The sequence below is a fragment of the Ambystoma mexicanum genome, chromosome 13 (genome assembly GCF_040938575.1).
Source record: "Ambystoma mexicanum isolate Mex_15411 chromosome 13, UKY_AmexF1_1, whole genome shotgun sequence".
In the NCBI taxonomy this organism is placed as follows: Eukaryota; Metazoa; Chordata; class Amphibia; order Caudata; family Ambystomatidae; genus Ambystoma; species Ambystoma mexicanum.
Window position 1 is genome coordinate 442,480,129 of NC_090938.1, and position 11,345 is coordinate 442,491,473.

Below are 11,345 nucleotides of genomic sequence, written 5' to 3' on the forward strand. Positions count from 1 at the left end.
CTACCGTAAATAGCAACACTGCGGTTCCTGGCTGTCAAGATGGACTTTCCTTGCTTCTAGAGTCCCGCACTATGTCGAGGGGTCTCAGGCTCGGTCAGTCCGGCTTCCTGGGAGACCAGATGATCTTCCGGGAGCTCTTGGCCAACTTAAAAGCAACGCACACAAACTGGTGTTCCTCTCCCTGGCTCTACGACTTCCAGCAGCAACTGTGGAAATTCAACCAGCTCCGAGATGGATGTCCCGGTGGCTTACTTTGGAGTTGATTGGTCCCACCAACTCAAGGGGAGAAGTCGCCCTTGCAGGTGCTTCTATGTCGATGCGAACTTGGCGTATCGGCACTGCGGCAGAGCTTCACCGGGCAAACCAATGGTCCAGGACTTGCAGCAGACGCCCTTTGAAAGTTCTTCGGTTCCTTCGTCCAGTGGTTGACTGCCTTTCAAGCCAAAAGACTCCTTTTATACATTTCTCTCCCTTTCATTCCACCCTAGCTGTCACTCACCCAGCAGGGTGGCTGTCCTTGCCGGACAATCAGCCAGCCAATCATCACAGAGTGCATTTGGATGTCCTAGGAGACTAAGCATAGGGAGTTTCCGGCACCTCCCTCACTTCCTGCCTACCCCAGACACCCTGGAGCCAGAGGCGGGCGTCACTTGTGAATCCCGCCAAAGGCAAAACGAACAAAGGGACCAAACCTGGTTTAGCGTGCAGAGTAAATCTCAAGAAGGACCTTTCCACAAAGAAATGTCAAAAAAAAGAAGACCACGCCATTTGGACAAAAATGGCACCCTTTTGTGCTTTACTGCAGCTGAGAACGCAGCCCGCGGTAAATGCACACCATGTTAGTAAAACCGAAACCACTGCCACCAGCCATTCAGTGAGGAAAGGGTAACATAAAAATGTTACCTGAGAAGCTAGACAAAGGAGATACTAGATAACCCCTCCAGCACCCTTTTGTAAGATAGTGTGTGCTGGGGTCTAGAAAGTTACAAATGTAAAAGTCAATTTCACTTTACTGCTGTGGGAAACAGTAGTTTATCCCAGAGAAGGTATTTAAACCTTGGGAAATCTAAGACTGCCCTGTGTCACTGCACTAAAGGTGCTGTGTAACACAATGTAAAAGATGATGCCTATGGAGTTTGTCAGACTCCACAACCAAAATAAACAGTGTACAAAAATCACATTAAAATACATGAGTGGGAAAAGGGGTCTCACACTCTCCAGGTAAAAATAATCAAGTCCTCAAACTCCAGCAAAGTTGTTGGGGGTCTCTATGGTAGAGTGAATTGGCACATTTCTGAGAATCCTGCCTAACACAACTGTAAAGTGGACAACTTCCCAGCCCTGTTAGTCAAACTATGTGCCCCCACCCTTACACCCATCGCCAATTTCATCAATGCCTCATTCAATATGAACTCTGTTCCAGCCAATATAAAAGAAGCATGTGTGATCCCACTCCTTAAAAAACCATTCCCTGGACCCTAAAGTTCTGACGAACTACCCACCCATAACCAAGGTCCCGTTCTTGCTCAAAATCATAGATAAAATAGCCTACACCCAAATCCAAGCTGATCTTGAACAAAACCAGCTCTTAGGAGCTAGACAATCAGGATTTCGTCCTAACCACAGTATCAAAATGGCACTCCTTGACTTGAAATTACAGATGGACACCATTAGGGACGCTGGTAAATCATGCATCCTGTTGCTGCTAGATTTATCTGCAGCATTGGACTTAGTGGATCACGATAAACTCTGCCCTACACTAGTGAGTGACTTCAGTTTCTGCAAGGAGGCCACCCTCTGGGTTAAATCCTTTCTAGCTGAGCATACATCTAGAGTATCCATTGGCAGGAAGAGTCTTCAGACCCCATCCCAGTCCGCATAGGGGTACCCCAAGGGTCATGCCTATCACCTACCCTTTACAATGCGTATACTAAGCTCCTGTTTGCCGCATTGGATGCCATGGGTGTCATCTATACCAATTTCGCAGATGACACTGAAATCCTCATACCAATCACAGGGAATTATGATCATGACACATTGCTCAGTAACAAAATCTATGCAATAATACAAAATTGGATGGCCTTAAACAGTTTGTGCCTCAACGATGAGAAAACTGAGATCCTCATTGTGGGCTCCCCAACGAAAATCAATGCCCTCAATTCGGACTACACTTCAATTAACATTAACGGTATTCCAATTCCAGTATCTAAACAGGTAAAGATTCCAGGGGTTTACATAGACGCTAACCTAACCATGACCAAACATGTAAATGCTTTATCCTCATCTACCTCCTACACCTCTAAATTAATTGCCCTCAGTCGACCGTTCCTTTCGCCCAAAAATTACATCACTTTAGCCAGGGCACTAACGTTATCCAAGATGGACTACTGCAACATACTCTTAGTAGGTACCTCCAAAGACAAATGAGAACTAATGCAAAATAAAGCTCTACGAGCAGCCCTAGGACTAAAAAAAGGCAGCCCATATATCTAATATCAGGAGGGAGACCCATTGGCTTCCCATCAAGGCCAGAATCGTCTTCAAAGCACAATGCGTTACCCACAAATGTCTTGCCAAGAAAGCACCTGCTTATATCAACTATTCAATAAGTAAAAAAGAATATATCAGAACGCTCAGATCCAATAAAAACTGTAACGTGGGACCACGAGGAGCCAAAGGTTCCAGAGCTGGGGGAAGCAGCTTCCCAGTCATGGCCCCCAAACACTGGAATTCCATCCCACAAAATATCAGAAATGAAGACTCCTTCCAGTGCTTTAAAAAGCTACTAAAAGCAGGGCTTTTTAACCAATTCTAACCAGCTGACACCCAGTCACCCCCAGCCAGTTTATGCCCCTCTCTAGATCCATTCAATGCTAAGAAGGCGGGCATCCTGAATATGTAGCAAATAAGACTTATGTAAGCATAATGAATGTGCTTAATATGTATTGTTTTTGATTTGTATGTACTCTGAATGCTACCTAATTGTTATCAAGATGTCTGTAACTACACTGTGATGCCTGAGGGTCTGGCTGTAAACCAAATGCAATCAAATTCAAATAAATAAAATAAATCCTGCACTATTTAATGATCCTTTTGTTTAAGTGCAAGCAATAATTCACGCTCTAGCCCTATCCTAGGGCTTGGCTCATGGTCCATCGTGCATGGGCGCATTTATCCTGACCTTAACTCAAATCCTAACTTTTAGACTATTTGAGCGCTACACACTATTGTAAAACTCTAAAGATGCCACCCACATGTATTCTAGCCCTTTTATTAGCTTATTAGTATTAGCTTTGCTTAATGGTACTTCACATGTGTGGGGGGGGGGTCTATCCAGGAGGAGGAGCATATTGGGAAGTCGTATTAACATTGCAGGTAATGTTTCTTCATGTCTCGCCATGGTTTTTCAGTCAAAATAAATGTTATGCAATCAAATTCATGGGTGTAGAGTTCATTTTTATTTATTTTTTTACTTGATTTAATCGGATTAGCGATTTTTACAAGAGAAAATGAAAAAACGTAAAGCAGGGCAAGAACAAATGTAAGGTTAACATAGCATAGCAGGAACAAAACAAAGGCTGTTTGTCCTCAGTTTCTCAAGTAGCAGACAAGTCCCGAATAGACCTATGGGTTACTCCTGCTTAAAATTTGTTTCAAGATTTGTGCAGTCGTAATTACCCATGCGGTCTTTTCATCGCCAAGAAGTCTTTCCCACCACAAAGTTTCTTCCAGATTATACGCAGAGACCAAAAGAGGCTTCGAGTACCTTGCTCTTCATTTCTCCTAGGTCGAGTAGATCAAAAAGTTCCTCGAGCTGCAGATCTGTTTTTTGAGGCCTGTAGTGGTTTCCCGCCAGGGCTTAGAGTAAGGGTTAAGCCTTCTGCGATCAGTTCACTATGTTCCGCACCAATGTATTTCTTGTGTTCACACTTCTCTGCAACTATCTGTGCCTCAGTAGCATATCTTGTTCTGGCCGGTGGGATAGCATTGAGTGCAAACTTCAGCACCGATTGGCCTCCTGGTATTTTAAGCACCCATCAGTCATTGCTGCCAATACATGTGTGTATTTCTCTGTTGATCATATAGCATACAACCTGTGATGTAAGCACAAAATGGACTTGTGGCTCAGAGGTTTCTCAGTTAGTTATGCACGAACATCAGTAGTTCTGCTCATGTATGGGAATTCACTCGCCACTTTGAACAGATACATTTTGCAGTACATGTTTTTTTAATGTAAGACCCATTTTACGCTTCCTTTCAGATGTAAAGAATGCAAAACAGTCTTCCATAGTCTCTGCAAGGTTGGAGTCCCTTCCTGCCCTCGGTGTGTACGCAGAAGGAAGTATTACGAAGCCAAGAAGTCTGCAGAACTGTAATAATGCTCGCAGGGATCGTTTTTTCTCACAAGGACTTGAGCTGCCAACCTCGGAGGACACCTCTACTTATGCAAACAGCGCTTCATGAAGGCTCCTCTTTGAACATGGTGGGGTGGGTCGGAACCCCCAGGCCGGCATTGACTGATGCTTGCGCAGAAGGTTGCCTCTTACAGGGTGATCACTATGCACTCTGTGAATCCAGTCCGTGGAATGCTGTCCCTTGGCCTGTGGTCTGGTGCGCCAGGCTGAATTGCTGGCATGCAAAGTGAAGGAGTTTGCTTTTCAGTTTGATTTCCATTCATATCATGGCTCTAAAAAGTGGGGATCACTTGGTACGATGGCTCCTTGCGATCACTGGGATTCACCATGCCTGCAAAGAGCTGAGATAATATTACTTGCACTAACAGGGTATTTATTAGGATGTTGCACTAGGGAAAAATGAAGACCTTTATAATGGTGATTTGAAGTTTGCTGTAAATCCCATGGGAAAGACCGACCGAATCCACGACATAGGCCCCGCCACTCACCTTGTGACCGCGATACTTTTCTAGTGGGCGATGCCCAGCTACTCTTTTCTTTCTCAACCAGAAAAGAAGCAGTAATTACAACCTCCATGTGCAATGGCAGTCAGCGTTACTATGAATCATTCTGTAAAAAGCAGGCTGAATCCATGGGGATCGAATCTTCTCTGCCTGCATCAATATAAAATGCTGACATACAGGCGGCCTCCCTGTATTTCCAGCGGCATCAATATAAGATGCTGACGGAGACACGGACGGCCTTTCTGTATCTCCAGCGGCATCAATATAAGATGCTGACATACAGGCGGCCTTTCTGTATCTCCAGCGGCATCAATATAAGATGCTGACGGAGACACGGGCGGCCTTTCTGTATCTCCAGCGGCATCAATATAAGATGCTGACATACAGACGGCCTTTCTGTATTTCCAGCGGCATCAATATAAGATGCTGCCAGAGACACGGGCGGCCTTTCTGTATCTCCAGCGGCATCAATATAAGATGCTGACAGAGACACGGGCGGCCTTTCTGTATCTCCAGCGGCATCAATATAAGATGCTGACAGAGACACGGGCGGCCTTTCTGTATCTCCAGCGGCATCAATATAAGATGCTGACGGAGACACGGGCGGCCTTTCTGTATCTCAAGCGGCATCAATATAAGATGCTGACGGAGACACGGGCGGCCTTTCTGTATCTCAAGCGGCATCAATATAAGATGCTGACGGAGACACGGGCGGCCTTTCTGTATCTCCAGCGGCATCAATATGAGATGCTGACGGAGACACAGGCGGCCTTTCTGTATCTCCAGTGGCATCAATATAAGATGCAGACGGAGACACGGGCGGCCTTTCTGTATCTCCAGCGGCATCAATATAAGATGCTGACGGAGACACGGGGCGGCCTTTCTGTATTTCCAGCGGCATCAATATAAGATGATGACGGAGACACGGGCGGCCTTTCTGTATCTCCAGCGGCATCAATATAAGATGCTGACATACAGGTGGCCTTTCTGTATTTCCAGCGGCATCAATATAAGATGCTGACGGAGACACGGGCGGCCTTTCTGTATTTCCAGCGGCATCAATATGAGATGCTGACGGAGACACGGGCGGCCTTTCTGTATCTCCAGCGGCATCAATATGAGATGCTGACGGAGACACGGGCGGCCTTTCTGTATCTCCAGCGGCATCAATATGAGATGCTGACGGAGACACGGGCGGCCTTTCTGTATTTCCAGCGGCATCAATATGAGATGCTGACAGAGACACGGGCGGCCTTTCTGTATTTCCAGCGGCATCAATATGAGATGCTGACGGAGACACGGGCGGCCTTTCTGTATCTCCAGCGGCATCAATATAAGATGCTGACGGAGACACGGGCGGCCTTTCTGTATTTCCAGCGGCATCAATATAAGATGCTGACGGAGACACGGGCGGCCTTTCTGTATTTCCAGCAGCATCCAAATGATATGCGGGCAGAGAAAACCGGGTGGTTTTCCTGCACAGAGGGCGGACACTGTGTAGTAGTGTATTTTCTGCTCCGTCCCTTCATCATCTAGGAAATCGATAACAAAATGGCACACATCGCAAAAAAACAGGCAGCGCTCGTCTTTGCCCACTTTACATTGCGTGTCATTCTGCACGGCTATGGCAATGAGGGAGGCCCCACGTTTTCACGGTTTTTGCCAATTGCTGGTTGGAGCACGACGATTTGGCCCTAATACTCTGTAAGTGTAGTTGTGGCCAAAATGTGTTGCGGGCATTGCAAGGCGAGAGTATCCAGAAATTGAAGTAGTTTAAGACTGCAGGCCAAAGTACTAGAAAATATTCGCACGTTTTTGGGGTGGAAATTTAGTATGGTGCTTCTCGACTGTGTGTGTTTGTGTGCGTGCGAGATTTTTCTTTGTGTGATCGTGCGTGCGTGCGAGATTTTTCTTTTTGTGATCATTCTCCGGGCACTCGAGATGGTCATGCAGCATGTGTTGCGACGCATTCAGGACTCTCAACTACATTTCTGTTCTTGTGTGTAAATAGTGGACTGTAGTTTTTATAATATTTAGCAGTCGCAGCTTTAATGTACAAAACGAAATCTCACAGATATGTAAACTGTTGTCTGCACAACTGAAGACCTTGTATTTTTTTTAAGCTATTATGAAAATCGAAACGCATTGTGACCACCAGCCATTGTCGCACACACAAAGAATGTGTGGAAACACAGCATTGTCGGACGTGTCCATTTTTCATGTTGCGAAATGGTCTACTGTGTTACAAACTTGTGCCTTGAAAAAACAGTTTCCAAGCAGCAGTTTTGTTTTTGAATTGTCAAGAAGTGCTACTGTGCCAAACCAGCAGCAGAAAATGGCATTCCCTTTACATCCTCTTTGGCTGCTCGGGGGAGAGAAGCCCTTGGAGCCGAGCATGCAAATGTTCCGGTGGAAGTGATACGGCAGTAACCTGCCCAGGCAGCAGTTACATTCCTTGCATGTGATGGCGGCGGCGACGCAAGGTAGGTTTTCTAAACCTGCTGGGGGCATAGGAAGGGAACATCATTTTAAATGACCTTCTCTTACTAAATTTACATTTTGTCTTTATAGAGATTTGCCACGCTATGCTAATTGCACAGTCAAGTATTGCCCGTTATTGATGGAATGTGAAATTGATCAGCAAACTAGTTCTGCTACGCACCAGCAATGTCATACATTTGTAGTGAGGCGCTTTAATTTGACGTTCCCTGGGGAGACTTGATGCAGGCTGGCAGGCAGGCATTGTTATGCTTCGTTGTCTTGTGTCTACCCACATAAACATTTGTGTTTATGGATGGACGCGTGTATATTTTTGGCATTTTTATGTTTGTACATGTGAATTGGCTCTTATCAAGAATACATCGCATTACTTATTTTATGCGCAAACCTCTCCCAGAAGGTGGCATGTTTTTCTCCGGTTTTCATCTTGAGGTTAGCATGTTATGTCTTGCGTTGTCACTTGGGTAAGATGTTGAGATTGGCTGCTGTGGTCATTTCACTTAACCTGTTTCCAGTGGCAACCACCTTGAGCACTGCTACCGGTTATTCAAAACATGAAACGAGTTGCTTGAAACAGAACCTCGTTGTTGATTTCACTGTGTAAATTAAGCATTCATTCACTATCAAGCCTGAACAGCTGGTTGAATCAAAATCACACCTTTTTTAATATGACTGGTGTTTTTCACATGGCGAAATGCCTGTCCTTCACGGCTTTGCCCATATTTCTGCCTTAAACCACCAGAATTGTGTTGGTCTGTAGTACAGCATGTCCATGGACCCAAAAGTAACCAAACCACCAATTGGGATAGAAGGCACAGGACACAGAAACGCAAGATAGTGATGTATCTGTCGTATGTATAAAGCTGCCTCTGTTGCAAGGTTCGTCGTTTACGTTGGACAATAAAAGAAGTGGATTTTAAATAAAGAACAACTGAACAAAAAGGAGCAAAATCTCCACCCAAAACCAAATGAGTGGCTATAAACAATTCCTATAGAGAAGATGGGTGGCTGGGATCACTGCTGGTGCGAGAGTGGGAAGTGGTGGGCTGAGGCGTGGGGATGGCCCATTAAAACTATGGCATTGGTGTATATTTAAAAAAGACCATTTGGAAACCTTTCGGGGTTACATTCAGAACATCATAGATCCCACTAACGCATTTGATAGGCTGTGCTGCCATCTAGCGGTTTTCACAGCAACAGGACCCAGAGACTAAAATATGACTTTGATTTGCAGTTTTTAATGACGTTTTTAGAATCCAAGCTGCGTTTCTTCCGGCGTGGCATAAGAGCGCAGAAAACATGAAGTACACCGTTTCTTACAGGCCAAATGGGAAAGGGAAAATGTAAAAAAATGTTAAACTGAGAACATGATAAATGTTCGAATAAGATATTTATTTTTCATATTTACATGTAAATATATATGTTCCATCAATCGCGGTTTGTTTTGTATAGTCGATTTTTTGACTCTTCTAAAATATGGCTGCTTTATTTTTTGTCGTTTTAGCAGAAGCTGGGCTACAGGGCACTAACAACAAAAAAAAAGTACGTTTCAGGAAAATGCCCTGAAAAACACAATGCCAGCCTTAAACTATGGTGCCTTCATAGACGATGGCTTCGAAGATACCAGTGTGTCGACATATGTTGCGTCTTGTAGTGTTTACTCATTCTGGCTGGACACGTATGAAATGATGTACAGGAAATTATTTTTCAGCCTTTTAAGAGTTTTCTTTCTGGCGTTAGTCATTTTTCTGCTTGTTGATTACTACCATTGTTAACAAATTTATATTTTGTATACTGTAAAATAGACAGACACCTGTGCCATAGAAATTGACCCATTTCTAGTAGGTAAATTAACATTTGTATTGCTTTGTAATTCATGAAAAACGTGTAGGCCTTTACTAAAACATTGCCTGACTTTTCATAGTCATTACAATTCCAGTTCTACAAAGTGGGAGGTTTATTGTATTTTAATGGGTCAGCGTGTGTGCAAATTACCATCTTGTTAAGAAAATAACTTTTGTATGCTCAGTTAACCAATCTACCATGTGTTGTAAAATGCAGAAACCCCATTTGTACTTTTTCAGTCCTGTGGGATTGTATAGGATTTCATTGTAAAGTTTGACTGGAGGAGTCTTCCAAATGTGACAGACTTAAGCTCTTCTTCAAAAGACTGGAATTGTTTTCTTATTTTTTTTTAAAGTTACTGTTTTTAATGATTCCATCACAATAAAATAAAAAAGGTGCCAGTTTTATTCTTGACCCGAGTATAAAGTACAAATTATTTCTTCGGGGTTACATTTTTTGGAAAGGACCAGCAATATGAAGATATGTCTAGAAAGGAGTCCCACTACCAATCTGGCCTTCGCCTGTACTACTTCTTAACTGCTGCTCTTACAACATTGGCCTTTAAATAAGCACACTGGTGCAGTTACTTCAAATATTATGAATGCTCAACACTTGTCCATATACAATTTGTTAAAAAAAAAACAACTATGCAAACATGCATTTGGATGCCCCTCGTGGTTTATAGTCGTAGCATCGAATGCCTTACCATCTAAAAAAAAAAAAAGCGTCAAGGGGAAAATAGCATCTACTGTGTTTTTTTTTTTTATTTTTATTTTTTTATTTTTATTTTTTTAAATGGGGGTGTCCTCCTCCAACCCCACTTTTTTAACCTTTCAAAACCCAATACAATAAACCCTTTACCTTAAAAAAACTGCATTATATGCTTTTTTTTAGATGGTAAGGCATTCGATGCTATGACTAGATGCCCCCCTCGTACCGTACAGCTAATTTCTTATGTCCACAATAAATACTGAGTTCCTCTCCCGAGCGGAACAATTGAAAACACTTTGTTCAACTACTCGCATTAATAAATAAATATCCATGTTGTACCGGAGGAGTGCCCTGCATGATGTGCTCCTTTAAGGAAATGGACGAAGACACTAGAGCAGTGCAGTAGCTCATACAATTTAAACAAATCAACAAACATTCAATCCCTTCTGACGTGGAAAGAAGGTATAAAAAAATGAGAATTTGCAACCCACTTGTTAAGGCACATCGCAGGATATAATGTAGACCGTTTCGCTTCTCCCTGTCATTCTATGAATAAGGGTCAACATGTTTGTGCATGCTCCGAGTCCTATGACAAAAACCACAGCCAGGTGCTGGTGAACTGTGACTCCCTAGAGACTAAGGATAGAAAGAGAGACTCTAATGTGTCGAGAGAGTACAGAAGCCGAAACGTGTGCTCTTTGTTGTAGGATGTCCAGTAGTGTTGGTTGCATGGGGCAGTGGGATGGAGTGGCACGCAAAGTGAGGCCGCCGAGCGTGGTGCCGCCTGCGCTCACCGCAACGGCAGCAGCACGCAGCAAGGAGCTACCAAACCCTGCGCAGCCTCCACGGTTACTTGCCAACACCACGGCCACAAGGAGAGGGGCGGGTCTCGATGCTGTGGCCGGCAACCCCGGGGGATACAGAACCAGGCGGATGTCTGGGTGTCAGGCAGCGAGATAACGTCCTGACTGCTTCCTGCAGGATGAACTCGCCAACTTGGGGAATTGCAGATAGGAAAGGGGGCGGGGTGAAGCTTCCAATTACAATTTCCTCAGGGGCCAGGGATTTACAGACCACCCCATTGGCTCACCAAGCTTCAGGAGGCGTGAAGAATGGGGTGCCAATGAAGGGGAGGGGGGATTTAAGAGGGAGAAGGTGTTGGTAAGCGGTGGTCATTCTTTTTTTGTTGTAGGAGGAGACTGGCGGGGTGGAGGAGGAACAGGGGCCCCACTCCAGGGCCTATTGTCAGGCAGAGAGAGCCAGGCTGACAGAAGGGACACTGATTGCTCCAGCCAGAAAGGAGAAAGAAACTGGAAGAGGCAGCTCCAGCTGCCTAAAGGAAGGGAGTTAGGAGTCCTATAGGCCACTTAAC

General features: G+C 44.4%; 1 protein-coding gene across 1 annotated transcript in view; it reads left to right on the forward strand.

Annotated features, from left to right (window-relative positions):
- Positions 1-9,676, forward strand: part of PLEKHM1 (pleckstrin homology and RUN domain containing M1) — a 351,512-nt gene extending 341,836 nt beyond the window's left edge. The window contains exon 13 of the mRNA XM_069634062.1: positions 4,262-9,676. Coding sequence (XP_069490163.1) covers positions 4,262-4,376 — 115 coding nt within the window. The 3' untranslated portion in view covers positions 4,377-9,676. The remainder of the gene's footprint in view (positions 1-4,261) is intronic.
- Positions 9,677-11,345: the final 1,669 nt, after the last annotated feature.